The 18,827-nt window shown below is 44.3% G+C and overlaps 1 protein-coding gene across 4 annotated transcripts in view; it reads right to left on the bottom strand.

Moving 5' to 3' along the window:
• Cdc14a (cell division cycle 14A) overlaps window positions 1-18,827 on the bottom strand; it is a 153,594-nt gene that overhangs the window by 68,363 nt on the left and 66,404 nt on the right. For all 4 annotated transcript variants that reach the window (XM_075981533.1, XM_075981531.1, XM_075981532.1 and 1 more), the window contains 2 exons: window positions 15,798-15,864; window positions 11,648-11,710 (listed from right to left, as the gene is read on the bottom strand). In XM_075981533.1, coding sequence (XP_075837648.1) covers window positions 11,648-11,710; window positions 15,798-15,864 — 130 coding nt within the window. The remainder of the gene's footprint in view (window positions 1-11,647; window positions 11,711-15,797; window positions 15,865-18,827) is intronic.

Raw genomic sequence — 18,827 nt, 5'->3', positions numbered from 1 at the left:
TTGATTTCATTGGTTAAGCAATAAACTGCTTGGTCCTCATAGGTTAAAACATAGGTGGGAGGAGTAAACAGAACAGAAGGCTGGGAGGAAGAAGCTGAGTCAGGAGTCGCCATGATTCTCTTACTCCAGGAAGATGCAGGTTAAGATCATTCCTGGTAAGCCAGCTCGTGGGCTACAGCAGATTATTAGAAATGGGCTAGTCCAGGTGGGAGAGCTAGCCTAGAAGAGGCTAGATAGAAATGGGCCAAGCGGTGCTTAAAAGAATACAGTTTCCGTGTAATTATTTCGGGTAAAGCTAGCCGTGAGGGCGGCCGGGTGCCGGGAACGCAGCCCCGCCGCCCATATTCCAACAATGAGCTACATCTCCACTCTGCAGAACTGTCCAGCGTGCAGCTCATCTAATCCCTGCACTCACCCAGGAAGAGAGCACTGCTGCCGTCCCCGTCTTCGATTCCAGAAGAGCCGCACTGAACTTGCTGCGTACCACCCAATAGGATCCCCAGACAGGAGGGGGGCAGATAGAGTGCAATGTCTTTCTAGAAAGTCATCTTAAAGATGCTTTTGCATATCTTAACCTCTGAAACAGTAAATTCACACCAATAGCACAGCTTCACTACAAAATGCAAAGAGTGCCATGAAGCTGGACCTTTTATGAGCTGGAAGCATCCTCGGTATCTGAGTTCTTGGGTTAAAATTACGTTTCCATGCCCTTTGGCTCTAGAGAAGCATCAAAGTGCAGATTATTGTGTAAGCTCTGCTTTTGAATGGGAGTGTGGTGGAAGACCTGGGGTGTGTCCACTGTGGGCTGACTAGGAGAGCGAGGGAGACAGGCCATGGGCAAGGGAGAGGGATGGGAGAAAGAGAGAGAGCTTGTCCCAATAATCCTGGCCAGTGAACAACCCCTGCAGACTCAGCCACAGAATACAAAACTCCAGTGTGCTTGCTAATGTCATTTTTAATGCTCAAGGAATGAGGCCTGGGAACAGAAGTAACACGTTGTTAGTGAAACTTCAAAGCCAGTGTACTCAAAGCACAGAAAGCGTGTTCAACCAGAAATCATGAGGTCATATAATAGCAGGATCCCAACGTGGGCAAAGGGGAAAAAAAGATTTAAAAGGTTAAAAAAAAGATGATCAGAGATGGCAAGAAGAGAAATGTAAGTGCCACCACCTTACAAAGTAGAGATGAGCCACGGAGCTGCCCGAGGAAGAAGACCAAACCTGACCTATTAGGTTTGGGAACAGTCCTATGCTGGCAGGAACAGCAGACCATACTAGTTATAGAGACCACATCTCAAATAGTTTGGAAATTAGTGAAAGAACGCAACTGCAATCCCAGCACCCAGAGAGCTGAAGCATGGGGCCTGCTATGAGTTCCAGGCTACCTGAGCTACAGTGAGACCCAGTCTCAGAAAAGCAAAATCCAAACACAAAAAAATACCAAGAAAGAAATCAGGGAAGGAAGAGGAAGGAAAGAAAAGAAATCAGACAATAATTTAAAAGGAAGGAAAAATATATGAGGGATTGTCTAGGGGAGGGAAACCTAAACCGTTTTATAGACTTGGTCAACAAGATGTGTAACTGGCAATGCGTGATTTATTAGCACATGTGGAAACCCTGGGTCCCTTCCCAGCAGCAGCTGGAGTAGCCAGGAAGGAATCTGACTTCCTTAAACTTGTGGCCTTTGAGTGGAGAAAAAAAATACAACAGGATGGCTCCAGAAGCATACTTCAAATAGTTCTCATAGCCAGCTCCCCACGGGAGGCGCACCTCCATAATTGAGCCAGATGGTTGAGGACATGCCCACACACCTTCACCCTGGGGCCCGCTTGACCCCGGTCCTGGGCCAGGAGTACACCGCCCTGCCCACAATCTCTGAACAAGGGAAGATCACAGACTAAGCAGCATCCAGATTCCATTCCAGTTTGTTCTACAGAGCCACTCCCAAGCACGGCCTTGCAAACTTCGCAAGGCCCTAGCAAACTTCACCGAGTCTCACAGAGTGGCTAAGGGGAAAAAGTCCAGAGTCAACATCCACTGGTTAGTGTAACAGTTTCCTTATGTAATGAAGAACACGGTCAGCCTTGACATACCCAAGTCATATAATAAACTAAGTTGGCATCACATATGAGCCCGATCTTAGATCAACACTGCAAATTGATTTTTTTAAGTCATAAAATCTCGCAATATAGATGAGCTGATGGGGGGGGGGGGATACATCATTTCAAAGAGTAGTATAAGTCGAAATAGCTCAGGTGGAAGAATGTTAGACTAAAAAATACTAAAAAAGTGGAGCTTGTCTGTTCCCTAGAAGGGTACTACAAAATCAGGATGGGTTCTTAATTAAACATCACAGTCTAGAGAGTTTGCTGGAAGATAGTGTCTCCTAGCAATATCGGAAGCTATACCCATAAAGTCTCACCAACACGACTGCCTTAATGGGAGCCGAACAAGCGCTACACCAATGAACGCATCAAACTGGACAAGGGAAGCCCACGAGGTTTCAACTCCACACAAAGAACTACAGGCAACTGATGAAGTCGTGGAATGGGAGACATGGTCTGCCCAGGGGAAGAGCATGAATCGAAACCATCAGCCCTGAAAACATATATACAGGTAGCATTATATGGACCGAGCAGTTTATATTGAGAGATATATGTATATGCAGATACACGGATACATGCAATAACAATTAGGGACAAGGGCTGGAGAGATGGCTCAGTGGTTAAGAGCATTGCTTGCTCTTCCAAAGGTCCTGAGTTCAATTCCCAGCAACCACATGGTGGCTCACAACCATCTGTAAAGAGGTCTGGCGCCCTCTTCTGGCCTTCAGGCATACAGACAGAATATTGTATACAAAATAAATAAATAAATATTAAAAAAATAAATAAAATAAAAAAATAAACAATTAGGGACAAAAGAGGCCATGAATTTGCAGGAGAGTGAGGAGGGGTACACAGAAGGGTTTGGAGGGAGAAAAGGGAAGAAAGTAATGTTGTAATAAAATTATAATCTCTGTGAGTTCGAGACCAGCCTGGTCTACAAGAGCTAGTTCCAGGACAGGCTCCAAAACCACAGAGAAACCCTGTCTCGAAAAACAAAAAACAAAAAAAAATTATAATCTCAAAAGCAAAAAAGCAAAAGGTTTTGATCAGCTTTCACTGAAACTAGCTCACTGGAGATGCCCTGAGATACTCTGCGCTCTGCCTTTGAGGCTCTTTGACTCATCAACCTGTCTGCTATTTCATTTCCTAAACACAACTGTGTCTATGGTGTGTCTACTCTGCTAGGGGGTAGCTTTATTCACGCAAAGGCAAATAAGACACCGTTTCTGCCCACAAGCAGAGTACACAGAAGACACAGACGTGTAAACAGTATCACCTAACACTACACGAGATGAGCGACAAGGGCTGGGAATGGCTTCTCGGAGGGCAGCATAAATAGAGTGAGCTGCCTATCTCAACCCTCTCCCCGCTCTCCACCAGTGCTAGGATTACAGACCGCACACCGCCGAGCCACTTTTCTGGGTAGGTTCTGGGAATCTAAAATCTGACCTCTATGCTTGCTGGGCAAACATTTTACGGATTGAGCCATCTTCCAAGTCCCAATGTCAATCTATGAAAAGCAAAGTTTCCTCATCATAGTGATCAGAATGGAGCTGCCTGGGCATGGAGCTGAGAGAAACAGAGACCCGAGTTGCCAACAGGTGTGACCTGTGTTTACTGGGCGTTGAACAAATATAATTATCTCTGGGCGCCATGGTAAAACCAATAAGAAGCCCTGTGTCTGCGGAAGCAGCGGCACCTCTGCCCTCAAGCAGACAATAGGCAGGTGTGCTCAAGACGTGGCCAGATTGACAGAGCCTAAGAGAACAAGGTCAAGTCACCAATAGCTCGACAATCTGAAAGGGAAAAAAAGTGCCCCTCCATCTCACAGCGCCCTTTCACAAAGAAGTGTTCTTCAAAAACGGGGCAGTTTTATCAGGGTGGGAGATGATGACAGATATAAAACAACTCAAAGAAAGCAATCTCATTGCTAAGTTCTGAAGCTGATCTCGAACTTTGAACCTAATCACCTACGTAGGGCAACTCTGGAATTGGTAATAAATGTGAATGACGGGATGAGCACCCCCACCACACACACACACACACACACACACACACTAAACGTCACCGGTGAAGCTCCTTTCTCCGCACCCACGAGCCCAACTAAGAACAAAGGTACTGTGTTATCCTGGGAGGTCACCTGCTCAAGGGCTACCAATCAAAAACAGAAAGAGAAGGGAACAAATTGATGATCCAACTTTGGATCCTCCCTGGTGGACAGAAATTAAACCCATGGTCTGTTAGGGAGGAACAATCTCCTCCGAAACTAACACAGGAAACGCTGACACACACCGCGGTGTATAGACAATTGACTAAACCAGGGTCCTCAAAGCAGAAGGCTTGGCACCGGCGTCACCACTAGAGGGCGAACTGTCCATGTATACGCAGGTACACAGCGTCAGGGGGAACTGAACGCTAGGACTCTTTCAACGTCACCATTTCTCCCTAGGACAAAAGGTCTGTGTTATCTTTCTGAGCTGATCCAGAGCTAGATTTCTAAGGCGTGGCTGCTGTCTTAGTTCCCGGGTTCATTGTTCAGGGAGCTCGCAGATTGTCATCTCGTGACTTTGGTTGTTTGACTGCCTGACTGGTTGTTTCTGGATATTTCTGGTACTGCTGCAGAATTCGGCCTGCTTGAGCAATGTGAGTAAGAGCAGCAGGACGGACGGGCTGGCATGGAACCTGGAGAGACCATATTTGGAGGGCATTTTACAAGACCCATGTCTGGTGCTATTTCTCAGTCTTGAAGAGAATGAGCCATCTGTGGATCACATGAAAACAGCCAAATTCCTGAGACGTCTTTCTCCAAACCTTCCAAATTGGACAGTCGTGAAGGACTCTCACGCGAACAGTCAGACCAGATAAAAACAAGCGGATAAACCCTGTGTGGCTCCCCAAGGCTTCGTGTCACACTGGAGGACCGTGATGTACACGCCCAAGCCTGTCGTTCTTGTGGAATCTTTCTTCTGGATACCCATGGCTACTATACCTTAAAATGTGACTGTTATGGTTTTGGTCCCTTTAAGAGACAAGCCACACCCATTCCCCCTCCCCATCCGCTGAGGCAGGCTGATCTTCAGCTTCCAGCCTGAGCTTGCTCTCTTTTCCATCTTCCTCTCGGAGAGGCAGCTTCGCTTCTGCCTCTCTCCCCACTTCTCTGCTTCTCCCCTTCTCTGTCTCTTTCTCCTCTTCTTTCTCTCTCTCTCTCCCTCTCTCTCTGTCACCCCCTTCACCCTTCCTCTTCCATAACCCCCTGAATAAACATTCAACCTCACCCTGCATGTCGTGTCTATCCATGTTTCTGTCTTCTGCCTGCCTGCCATGTGTCTCCCTGCCTGGGACCAGCCATTGCTCGGGGACCAGCAGCCGTCTCTGCCTGGGACTGGCTGCTCCCAAGGCCCGCTGCCTGCCGCCACATGGCCACCACAGCTCGGGCCGCCGCTCTGGGACCGGCAGCCATTTTTGCCTGGGACTGGCTGCTCCCAGGGCCCTCTGCTTGCCACCACATGGCCCGCCGCCACCATTTGGGACCTACAGCATTTCTGCTGCCTACTGCCGCGGGGATCTTGCAGCATTTTTTAAAAAAGAATAACAGTGACCAGACCAAATTCAGGTATGCCATGGTGCAAACTTCTCACTAGACTTTGAAGGCCTCATGTTAAAAAAAAATAAAATAAAATACTTCATTAATGACCTGTGTTTTAACTGTATGTTAGAATATGTGGGAGATACTGAATTAATTAAATATATTACTTAAAATACTTTCCCCACTTTCTTTTAGCATTTCTAAATATGGCTGCTGGAATGCTTGAAATATTTATATGACTAATTACAAATGACGTGCTTTAGAGCCTTGACTGGCAGGGGAAAGTGGGCATGCTCTGAGGAGCGGGCGTCAGACTCGCAGCAGGTACTTATGCCTTGCTGACCCATCGTCTGTATTTATAAGTAGCGCTCTGACCATAAAAAACCTCCTCTAACAGGTTGAGAAGACAACAGTTGGAGCGCCTGCCACACAAATGAGAGGACCAGCACTGGATCCCCAGAAACCCACATAAATGTCTGGCGGGCATGGCAGTCTGCCTGTATCCTAGCCTCCGTCGGCAGAGATGGGATTCATAGAACAGACATATGGATGAATTCTGAGTTTGACTGAGAGACCAACTCTTCGTTAATGAATAACGTAGAAGAAAAATAGATGATTTATCAACCTTAGGCCTCCACATGCACACACATGTACATTCACCATCTCCATACAAACACATGTGTGTCCCCATACATGCAAAACCATGCATATGTATATATGGGCACATCACATGCAAATATAAAAATGGGGTAGAACTCTTTGCTATCACACAGAGCTGTGGTCTCACTGACTTAAGGGGTTTTGTTTTGGTTGGTTGGTTGGTTGGTTGGTTGGTTGGTTGGTTGGTTTTGAGACAGGGTCTCAGTAACCCAGGCTAGCCTTGAATTCATGATAATCCTCTGTATATTAAATGTAATGTTTAGTAAACAAGTGTCTATGACCAAGATCGATAAAACAAATGACAGCTCATGCTGGCAAGGATGTGGAGTGAGCAGAACACTCCTCCACTGCTGGTGGAAGCACACTATGAAAATCAATACGGTGGTTCCTCAGAAAGACAGGAATTGATCTACCTCAAGATCCAGCTATACTGCTCTTGAGTATATACTCAAAGAATGCTTCCTCCTGCTAAAAGGACATTTGCTCAACCATGTTCCCTGCTGCTCTATTCATAATAGCCATAAATTGGAAACAAGCTAATGTCCTTCAACAGATAAACTTTTTAAAATGTGGTATATTTACACAAGAGTATTACTCTGCCACTAAAAAAATGAAATCATAAAATTCACAGGTAAATGGAACTAAATCAAAAATTCACAGGTAAATGAACTAGAAAAAAATCATCCTGAGGTAACATAGACTCAGAAAAACAAACACAGCATGCGTTTGTTTATATGTGGATTTAGCTTTTATTAAGTCACTGATAACCAAGCTATAACCACAAAGAAGATATAAAGGGCTGGGCAAACCTTTAATCCCAGCATTCTGGAGACAGAGGCAGGTGGATCCCTGTGAGTTCAAGGCCAGCCTGGTCTACAAAGGGAGTTCCAGGTCAGCCAATGCTATTACACAAAAGAACCATCTGGAGTGGGAGGGAGAGAGATTAGGTATAGAGTAAGGGACTGGGTGACAAAAAGATCACCCTAGAAAAGGGAGATAGTTATGGGTGGACGGGGTGGGGACTGGAACAAGAGGATCAAGTAAGGATGGGGAGGTAAGAGTGAGCAAGGGACTATGGGGAGATACAGCCTATGAGGGGTAGTATGAAAACCTAATATAGCTGAGGCTGCGTATACATATATGAAGGCAGAGTAAATTAAATCACCAAATAAGGGGGTGGGGGAGCCCCATCTGAACATCTCTTGTCACCAGGATTGGATTGCATCTGACTGAGCTGTTGGCCCGCTCAAACAACCAACACGGTTGCCAAGATAAACTGACAAGAAGGCCCCGTTGCTGAAGACAACACCTGCACAGCTCACTGAACTCGGAGAAGTCAAGTTGGGGCCTACCTATAATTTTCATCCCTACTCTAGCATCTTTGGTGCAGGAAGGTACTCTGTGTGCTACACAGGAGAAAGGTAAACATCAGCCCCACCACAAACCTTTTGATCTACAAACGTTTACTGCCTGCAAGATAGGTCAATGCAATGGTGGCACAAATCTGTAGAAGGAACCAGCAACCATTCGATTCGATTTAAGACCCACTTCACAAGATAGAACCCATACCTGGCATTGCTTTGATGATTAAGAACCTGAGAGTCAATATCCCAGGGGCCTAGGAGAAAGCCAGATACTACTGTTCTTTAAAAAAAAAAAATGTAAGATGACATCTAATGGCATGCTTCCTCCTGCAGAACACAGGAACACATAACAGAAACCCAGACAGACAAGAAACAGAAAGTTAGAGACCTTGGAACACTCCAGTGGAAAGTGTGTAGAGCCAGAGGCCGAGATCTCAATCAACAGAATTGATGCACATATGAACCCTCAGAGACTGAGGCAGCAGACACAGGACCTGCTCTGTCTGCCCCAGATGGCTTCCTAGAACTGAAGGAAGTGGATGCAAGCCCTCATTCCTAAGCCAGAAGCAATCTCCAACTGATAATCATTTGTATAGGAAAAGTTAGTTTTCTACGAGGAAGTCTCACTGGAGAAGCAAACTACTCCCAAGAGTAGGTTTGGTGGTTTGAAAGAAAATAGCTTTTATAGGGGAGTGACATGATTAGGAGGTCTGACCTCTGGAGGAAGCGAGACAGTAGGGGCAGGCTCAAGTGACACTCAGTGTCACAATTCAGTTCCTTCTCCAGCTCCATGTCCGCCTGCATGGCATCCACCATAACAATAATGGACTCAGCCTCTGAACTGTAAGCCAGCCCCAATTAAATGTTTTCCTTTATAAATAAGAGTTGCCATGGTCACGGTGTCTCTTCAAAGCTGCGTGCCTAGCAGTAGATGGTCAGCCTCTCTCTCTCTATTTTATCTTATTTTCTACTTTTATTTTATTCTATTTTATTTTTACGTACCTTTTTTTCTTCTCTCTTTTTATCATACAGGTCCTTTAAGTACATATTATGGCTTCCTGATTGTGCCATAATATATACTTAAAGACCTACTTTCCGTAGGTCTCTATATCTGTTTCTTAGGCCTTTTTTAGGGCTCTTTTCCCTCGGTTTGTTTGTTCTGATGTTAGTTTTTCTTTTATCTTATATTTTATTTTATTATTATCCCTTAGAAGTCTGTTTTCTAATGAGAGACAGAAAGGGGGTGTAACTAGATGGGGGGACCTTTTTTTTTGGTTTCTCAAGATAGGGTTTCTCTGTCTAGCCCTGTGCCACTACCTAAATTACATGGTTTTTTTTTTTTCAATAAAAAGAAGAAAGTGCCTATGAAAAGACATCCTGAATATCCCCAGATCATTCCCAGCAAGTCTCACAGTACAGTTTTACTTTGAAACCTACAAGTCCTGTCCTGGAATATTGGCCTTGTTGTACGAAGTGAAGTGCACAAATCTGACTGCTTCACAGTTCACCAAATGACCAGGCTCCCTGGAGCAGTGCAAACAGCAAGGACATTCTGGCAAGGAGTGCCTGGGCCACAGAGCATCCTTTCAAGACAGTCACCAAAATCCACTGCTCTCCTCCTACTCTCTGGATTCTTCTTAATTCTGGGGACGGCAGGAGGACCACATTGTTACCAGATTCCGGTTGCTGGGTTGACTGATTTGTGAGAAGCACGCAGCACCGTTTATCAACAGCTGTCTCAACATCAGCATGTGGAGAGGGAGAGAAGTCAGCTAGGTTTCTGTGCTGTATCATTTTTCTCTGTGTGAGGTGTTTGGGCCTCCTTTTCTTCCTCTGTCCCACACACCTGAACAGCTCTTTTAATTGAAATGTCTTTAGCATTTAAGGGCGTATTTAATGGTATGTTCTCCATGTTCATATTCGTAGGGCAGAGATCCAGGGCCTGGAGCTCTTTGGGGATGAGCAGAGTTAGGTACACAACCTTAAGAGGCACCTATGTGAGAGGTTTATAAAATATGAGCTTCATTAGCCTCAGAGAAAACACAACTCACACTGTAGCTATATACATACATGTGTATCGGAAGCGGTCTTTTAGGACTTGTTTTATTTTTGCAAAGAAGAATCAAACTATAAGCACTATCATTCCAATAAATAAATCATTCCAAGAGAAGTATAGATCAATTACTTTTTAAAATGACTACATAAGTGATGTCTATGTTTAAACCAGTCTTGTCCATTAGAAACTCATTGCCCTTTATTTCTAGTTTTCTGGAGTTTGTTTGTTTCCTTCCTACCTTCCTCTTTCTTTGTTTTCTCTTTCTGCCTAAAATGAAAAGATTCTTCTGCCAGGACTAAAAATGCCACACACACACTGACACAGTTTGAACAATAGACTCAAATTTTTAAAAATTATACTAAACTTATTAACTTTGTTAGACATAATGTTTCTGAACTTAAGGATTTCTATGCAAGAACACAGAATATGTTTTCCCCTTAAGCCATGTCCCACCTACAAGGAACTTGCAGACTAAGAAGGAAATTAAAGTTGTATGTAAATGGCCTTGATGTTAGAAAAATAGGCACAAACTGTGACCGGTGAAACTAAGGTGACGGGATTCCCCAAGGGTGATCTGGTCTCCACAGACTCTGACGGTGAAATGTTGAGGAGGAGGAGGTAAGGAAGGTGAGAACTGCAGAAAGCAAGCTCAGTCAGGGCAGAGACGTTTGAGAATCCGGGCTGGAACAGGACTGCGGACAGCAAGGAACAATAGTGAGACTCCAGAGGCAGTCGGAGCTTGGCAGAGCTGAGAGAGTGGGACACAGCTCACCTCAAGGCCAAGAACAAGACAAGACGGAGGCTGTTTAAGATCGTCCAGCTAGGCTTGTGGAAGAAGCCTGAGAAAGGGACCAGCGCTCAGGTAGAGAGCAACTCTAACAGTCCAGGGAGAAGAGTTCTGACCCAGGGTAAAGGAAACGACAGAAGGGCATCCTCCGTCACCAGCCATGGGAACACAACACTCACAGGACTGTGATGGGGGGTAAAGGGGGCATTCTAGTCTTGAGTTTGGGTAAACAACAAGATGCCCCTCCATTATCACAGATGAAGCGATCAGAAGACCAAGTTTGAATGAAAGATGAACAGTTTATCTTCAAACACAGGGTACACTTGACACACAAGCAAGATACTCAAATAGACATGCTCCGGACACCAGTCCAACCAGGGGAGTCAGCTCCACCTGCTAGGGAGAGTGATGGAGTTGATGGTTCTCCTGGAAAAACCCAACGGACAAGCTATGCTCAGGCCATGTCGGTCCCCTCACATTCTGTGGGCTCCTCAGCTCACAGAAACATTAATGCTTCTGGACCTCTCCTACGACTACTCCTCAGACCAGGGTAGACAAGCACCCCTGAACACTATCCGTCACTGTGCAGGCAGAGTTCACAATGGTGCCGTGGGGGAAAGAGCTGGTTTCGCGATGTTCGCGATGGAAGCAAGTGGCCAAGCGTTGGAACTGAGTGCAAGCAACTGCATTTCAATGCATAGCATTGAGAGTCTTAACTGAGAGCTTACTTCTAATGTGCAGGTAATTTAGAATTTCACTACCAAACTACACTTCAAAATTACAAAGAGACTGTCAATGAAGTTTGACAAGAGAATGAATCTATAGGTAGGTAGGGAGATGATAGATAAATAGAAGATAGATAGGTAGGTAGGTAGATAGATAGATAGATAGATAGATAGATAGATAGATAGATGATAGAGCTCTTCTATCTAAATTAAAACTTGATGACCCCCCCCTAATAACCAAAGCTGACCACTATTTTTAAAAGATAAATGGTTTTTATTTAACAGGTAATAGTGTTTGATTTTTTTAAAAAAAAATTGAACCAACATGAAATTATATTCTACAAAAAATAATTAAGTGTACAAACCTCATAATGTTCATATTCATCCACATCAAATGTCTCAAAGTCAAAAAATCCATGCTGTAATCCCTAAAAGTAGAACTGAGTTAGTTTTCTGCACACAGCACTAGGACCCCCTCCTCGTCCCTCCGTCTAATCCCAGGATGGTCCCCACAGCCTCACTGTAAGAGCCTCGGACTTGAGCTCTTCACTGCCCAACAAGGGCCACTTACGACAGTGACAACTTTGGAACTACATTCTCCGGAAACGTGAATGTGTGCCTCAGATAGGAGGCTTCCTCCCCACTTTATATCCGTTCTATATGCAAAACTAATAACACACATAAAACGGGGCATACTAGAAAAGCGATAGCCAAAACCTACCAGGAACGAGACTTTGGACAAAATCTATGACAGAGATTAACTTCTCACACAGGAGCAAAACCAGTTCTTCTTAGACAAACTTGCCTTCCTTCAACCATAATAAAATATTTACCGAAACAAAGTATTTACCACAAAGGGCATTTTTCCTTAATGGCCCTAAATTCCTAAAACTCTGTTTTGGAGGTTATATGTTTCCTAATGGTAGTTTGAGCTAACCTAAGGATATACCATCTGCTCTTAAAATTCAGAAGGAAGAATGGACTTTTTAACAAAAGAAATACTTCATACATTTTTTTTATGCAGTGACAAAACTCTTTAAAATTAGCTAGCTTGTTCACAACTAATATTTTCAGGAAAATAGAAGTATGTGTGTGTGTATATATATATATATATATATATATATATATACACACACACACACCAGGAAACTATAGAGATGACAGCCGAATATAAAACCATAGATACATTTAAAAGTTCTACGATTGAGTCATTAAAAATAGACGGTAGTGGCGCACACCTTTAATCCTAGCACTCAGGAGGCAGAGGCAGGCAGATCGCTGTGAGTTCGAGGCCAGCCTGGTCTAAAAGAGCTAGTTTTAAGACAGGCTCCAAAACTACAGAGAATCCCTGTCTGGGGGGGGGGGGGGGAGACAGATGCCAGGAAGCCAAGCTGCAGTGCGTGGAGATAAGAATGTATATCAAAACGTGGGACCTGAACCTTCCACACCAGAAACACCAAGACTGCTTATAAAATAGGCTCCTGGGCCCCTTCCCAGAGTGTAAATCAGATTCTCTGGGGCCGGGCTACAAGAAGAGTTTCTTTAAGCTATTTGTTTATTTAGACCCAGGCTCACGTAGCCTAGGCTGGCCTTGAACTGGCTGATCACCCTGCCTCCCCCTCCTGAATGCTGGAACCGCAGGTATGCATCACCATAACCAATGCAGGTGGTGCTGGGGATCGAACCCAGGGCATTGTGCATGCTAGACAGGCATGCTACCAGCTGAGCTGCAGCCCCAGACTCAGGATACAAACACTATTAGGTCCAAAGAAAACTCAACAATCCACTTCTTCCCCCTTTATCTTTAAACTGTGTGGTTGTCTATGTTCATACAACATATACTCAGTTGGGTATGATAATACATAATCATGGCAATACATCAAAGTCTGAAAACCACCCTCACTTCACAGGCAGTTTTTAGCATGATTTCCTAATGATTCTTACATATACTAAATGCTGGCAACAATGACCAACTGAATGAGTCCTACAAAGTAGATGGGACACGATCAATAAGTTATAATTATCTCAACTTTTAAAAAGCTAATTAGGCAGGGCTGGAGAGATGGCTCAGAGGTTAAGGACGCTGACTGCTCTTCCAGAGGTCCTGAGTTCAATTCCCAGCAACCACATGGTGGCTCACAGCCATTCACAATGAGATCTGGTGCCCTCTTCTGGCATGCAGTCATACATGGAGGCAGAACACTGTATGGTATACATAATAAATAAAATCTTTAAAAAAAAAAAAAGCTAACCAGGCTGGGCATGGTGGCAATGCATTTCATCCTCTGTGAGTTCAAGGCCAGACTCTATCTCAAAAATAGTAACAATTAATTGATGAAATAATTAATTTAGTTAAAATAAATAGCTAATTAGTTCATCCATACAGCTATTAATTTCAAGGAAAACTCAACAGTGTACTGTTTTGCCTTTACCTTTATGTTTGTCCTGCATATTAAATACATGAACAAAGTGTTATGATAAAGGCAAAATCTGAAAAAAATACCCTTAAGAGGCAAAAACATGACCACGCTCTGTATACATTCCCAAAAGGATATGCACTCAGTAGCAGGAAAATAGCCTTGCATGTGTCACCTTAAGCGAGGGACTCTACACGGGCATGTGTGTCTCAGTCGGAGACAACAACAACAAAAAAAAAACCTATCAGAGCCTTTTAAAACATCATCCGTACTTAAGAACACCCCGACATGAGAAAGGACTATGTTTAGAAAAGCCTTCATTCATTAATAAAGTCACACCTTTCCTGTTGGGCAGGAAGGATGTCATAAATTTCTATATTGAGATGCCAGATACCATAATAGGGCAGGGATGGTCCAGAGGGAACAGTGGATTGCACAAGCACTAGAGAAGAGACAGCCTCTGTCAGATGCAAGGACAGGCAAAATAATGACAGCCAGGAACAAGAAATGCTTTCTTCCCTCAGGCGTGGTTCCTAAATGTTTTAATAGTGGCTTATACTATGTTGGGTAACCTGTCCATAAAACTCTAGACTACTATTTATGGGTGAACATTTGGGTTGTACTGCTGGCAAGTGTGGGGTTGAATGCTTCCATAGTTTTTATTGCTGCTCTTTTGTTTTTTTTAATTTTAACTCCTTTAAAGTTTTTGAGAGTTTAAGATTATTTGCTGGGCAGTGGTGGCACATGCCTTCGATCCCAGTTTTCGGGACACAGAGACAGGTGGATCTGCATGAGTTCAGGGCCAGCCTGGTCTACGGAGCAAGTTATAGTACAGGCTCCAAAAAGCTCTAGAGAAAGCCTGTCTCAAAAAGCCAAAACAAAACAAAAAAAAAAGTAAGATTATTTAAGGGACTAGAGACCTGGCTTAGCAGTTAAGAGTATTTGCTGCTCTTGCAAAGGACCCAGGTAAAGTTTCCAGCGCGCACTTGCAGCTCATAACCCTCTGTAGCTCTCGTTCCAAGGGTTGCAATGCCCCCGTCTGGCCTCGACAGGCACTACATGTACATGATGTAAATACCTATTGTGCAGGCAAAACACTCAGGCACAAAAAAGTTCTTTAAAATAAAAGAAAACCGCTTAAGAATGGTAAAGTCATAAACAGATACACGGAATAGATAGCATATTTAAGCTGATTTTCTCAAAACAGGACAAAGTCCATTTTATGTTACAGCAGAAAAAAAAGAAATTTGCACTAAAACAACTCCAACTAGATTCATAGCTGAACAGGTCATGGAAAGCCAGTTCACCAAGTAGCTGTGCCTGTTCCCTCTACAGAATTCAGAGTACAGCCTGCACAGTTTCCCGGGCTGTAAATTAAACCTGGGCCAGACATTGCTTAACTTTTCCATTAGGCACATAAATAATTAAATAACTACGCTTAATTAACTGACCTGACAGCGCATCAATCACCCGGAGGTATTGTTCAAACACAGACCACAGGGTCCCACCCGGAGACTCTATGATTCAGTTCAGCCTGGCACACAGCCAACCACTGACAACAGTGGCTTAGATAACCTTGTGCCCCTCCCACACTAAGGGCTAACTCGAAAAGGAGACAAATGGGCGGTGGAGCCATGCCATGGTCACGGCAACAGACGGGGGGCGGGGGGAGCAAATTTGTCTCCAAGTACAAATAAGTGGCTTAAACGGGGAAGGGTGGTCCCTCTCTTCCACTCCCCCACAGCCCGCCACTCTCCTGTCCCGGTGGGTTCTCCACTTCCAAATATTTTCAATCTGAGGTTAGCTGGATTTGTGAATAAAGAACCAAAGTATAGGAGGCGGTAGGGGAAGAAAAAGGTTAATAGGCTACAAAAACGATGAAAGTTCATCATAGACATGTATAAAATTTTCAAAGAATAAGAAAAATAAATCTTTTAATTTAAAAAAAAAGCACAGAAACTGAAGGCTGACTGTATTTTACAGATCAATTATTCAGGAAGTGAAAAGCCTTCTGCTACTGACTCTAGATCCTTCCAACAACAGGCACGGGTGTTGACAATTATCCCTTCCCAGCTTTGGCGAAGAGAGAGAGCCTTACCTTTCTGATTCCTTGTAAACAGTCAAGGATGGTGAGGTTGTACGTGCAGTTTCCAAAGGATGCATCCCTGCAAGCACAAATAAAGACATTAGAACCGCGCACCCAGAGTCTCAAATAAGAAACTGCCGAGTCAGTTGGGCCTGCAGGCCGGACCTCACCGCAGATTCAAGAGCCCAAGACTTCATTCATATTCCCACACTGTGTGCCATGGGTACAGGCTTGAAGAAGTACCTTTACCTACCAAACCTGGTATCCTCGTATACGAAAGGAAGATAATGACAGTCGCTATCATCCACAGGATTGGTTATCAAATGTCATAAAAATGACATGAGGTCCTCCATCTAATGACTGGCACTGCATAAGCACATATATAATATAATATAATATATAATAAGCACATATTATATGTATTATAGTCACTATTATTCTTTGGGGGAGGGGTAACACAACCTTGTTACATAGTCCAAGCTGACTGGGACTTACTGTGTAGACCAGGCTGGCCTCAAACTTGTAGTAATCTCTCTGTTTCTGTTTCCCAAGAACCGAGATCACAGAGCATCTCAGGACACTTGGTCCATGACTACTCTTAATAATGGTGAATGGAGCTGTTTCAAATGAAGCATGCGTGACTATAAAAGTGTTCTGGGAGGGGAACAACATCCCGGCAGGAACCAGTTCATCCAAGCCTAAAAAGGTAGAGAGCCAGGGGGGCAACAGACGAGGGTCCACAGAACCTGGTAGTTATTTTAATACATGTATGCCACCCCTCCACAACAAGGCAGAAAGTAAGAAGAATGCAATTAATCCACCCACCAATTCGCTCAGTTTCTGGGAGCAACAGAAGCTCTGAATGCACTATGAAGAGTTCTCAGGAAGACTAGGGAACCACCAGGCGGGGGGGAGGGGGTGCACGACAATAATCCCAGCATTCGAGAGGCAGAGGAAAGCCAATCTCTGTGAGTCTGAGGTCCAGCCTGGTCTACAGAGTGAGAGGAATGGCTCAGTGGTTGGGAGAACCTGAAAAAACCCAGGATCAATTCCCAGCACCCACACGGCAGCTCAACAGCTGTCTGTAACTCCAATTCCAGGGGACCTGGCATCCTCCCACAGACATATGCATAAGCAAAGCATACAAAATAAGTTAATTTTTAAAAAAAGACCGGGACCCAAAACCAAAATTATTTAATGTGTGTGTGTATCTGTGTGTGTGTGTGTGTGTGTGTGTGTGTGTGTGTGTGTGTGTGGCTGAGGTCAGACACACCTAAAGGTGTCATTATAGGCAGCTGTGAGCTACCTGAGGCGTGTCCTGGGAATTGAATTTGGGTCTTCCACACGAACAATCTATGTTCTCAACCACTGAGTCATCTGTCCAGTCCAAAACCATGTTTCTAATTAAAAATAATACTTAAGCCTATTGTACTGAAAACTGAGGGCTCCAGGCTGTTTTATAGAGCGGCTTAACAGGCCTGTTTCAGGCAACCTAAACCTCAAGTATCAAGTTCGGGTCAGCTAAGCAAGAACTGGCCCTGGCGCTTTAAAAGGAGCAGCGTTCCAAGGTGTCCACAGCAAGAAACTTGACCCTGAGTTTCTCAGTCCCTCAGCTGGGCCCCAATGCTGACCCAAGACAAAGGACTGCTAAGCACTGAGCCTGGCACAGTCAGATGTCCCCAACGAGGTTGGCTCAAGGGCAGCATCCAGGGAGGGTGCCAGAGGAACTCTGCCTTTCACACATACTTAACACAAGACCAAGTGTTTGGTCACCAACTATCCAAGGAAGCTTGACCCTGTGGCGTCCAAGCTGTGAGTTAAAAAGCAACCACTTCATGATAGAGCTTCAGTATCCGATAGCCATAGCATAGAAAGAGTGACTTAGCACAGCTTAACAGATGTCCCGTGAGCCCTCACACTTCTGTTAGCCTGTGTGAACAGGGAGGGCTAATCAGACTTCAACGGGAGCTGTAGTGACTCTGCTCGGGTTGTTTTTAAACGCCATCTGAACTCAAGGGTCCAAACAAAACACTTCCCTTTCCACATTCCATGAAAAGGTCTGAGATGAGCCACTAGTTTATAGGAATACGGATTCCTTTGTGCACACTCTCTCTTTAGGAGAAGAGGACTTATCCTAAAGATAAATATCTCAGCAACCCCTTGACCAGCGATTTGATAGTGTCTTACAGACCCATTCTCTATTGTAGTATGATTTTAGTACATAAGATAAAATACCTAGGATTAACAGAAAGGGGACTCAATTAAATTTAAGCCAAGTCAACCAAAATATAAAACCAGAATGTGCAACACAACACCTTGATGAGTGCTTTGGAACTGGAGAGGGGATGTGGCAGTGTGAGCGTGCTTGCCCGGCACGGAGAAACTCCCTGGCCACCCCCGCCATGCTTGGATTTGGTAACTGTTTTAATTTTCAAGACAGTATAAGCATAGACACTATCTTAAGATAGATCGGCGATGTGATAACGTGTCTGCCTGTGATTTCTACTGTGACCGCCACACTGCTGATTCCACTCTAGCTACCATCCAACATGAGCAATCGACTCTGATCTCAGAAACTAGAAAGAGAGTAAAACTGAAAATGCATTGTTTTTCTCATCCCTGACTCTAAAGTCTCTTGGGAAATCTAGGTTTAAAGGTGCTGCTTTAAGTGTTTTCGAGTTTAATCTAAGGGCTGGGGAGACAGTTCAGGTGAGAAATTGCTTGCCCTGTAAGTTTGAGAACCTGTACTGGATTCCCAAAATCTATATTTTGTTTGTTTGTTTGTTTTGCTTTGTTTTGTTTTGTTTTAAGCCTGATGTGGTGTGGTGGTGTACTTGTATTCCCAGCACCAGGGAGACAGAGATGGGGCCCAGGAGAGCCTCACCTCTTTTCAAGTGGCAGGCCAGTGAGAGTTCCTGTCTCAAAAACATGCGGATTGGCTCATACACACGCAGTGCACACACACCTGTGTGCGCATAGAAGAGACTTGGAGGTCCTTATACCCCGAGTCCATCCCTTCTCCTAGACGCATTTGAACAGGTA

The sequence above is a fragment of the Microtus pennsylvanicus genome, chromosome 7 (genome assembly GCF_037038515.1).
Source record: "Microtus pennsylvanicus isolate mMicPen1 chromosome 7, mMicPen1.hap1, whole genome shotgun sequence".
NCBI classification, from domain to species: Eukaryota; Metazoa; Chordata; class Mammalia; order Rodentia; family Cricetidae; genus Microtus; species Microtus pennsylvanicus.
Note: the sequence above shows the minus strand (reverse complement) of the source record. Positions and strands in the feature narration are given on the sequence as shown.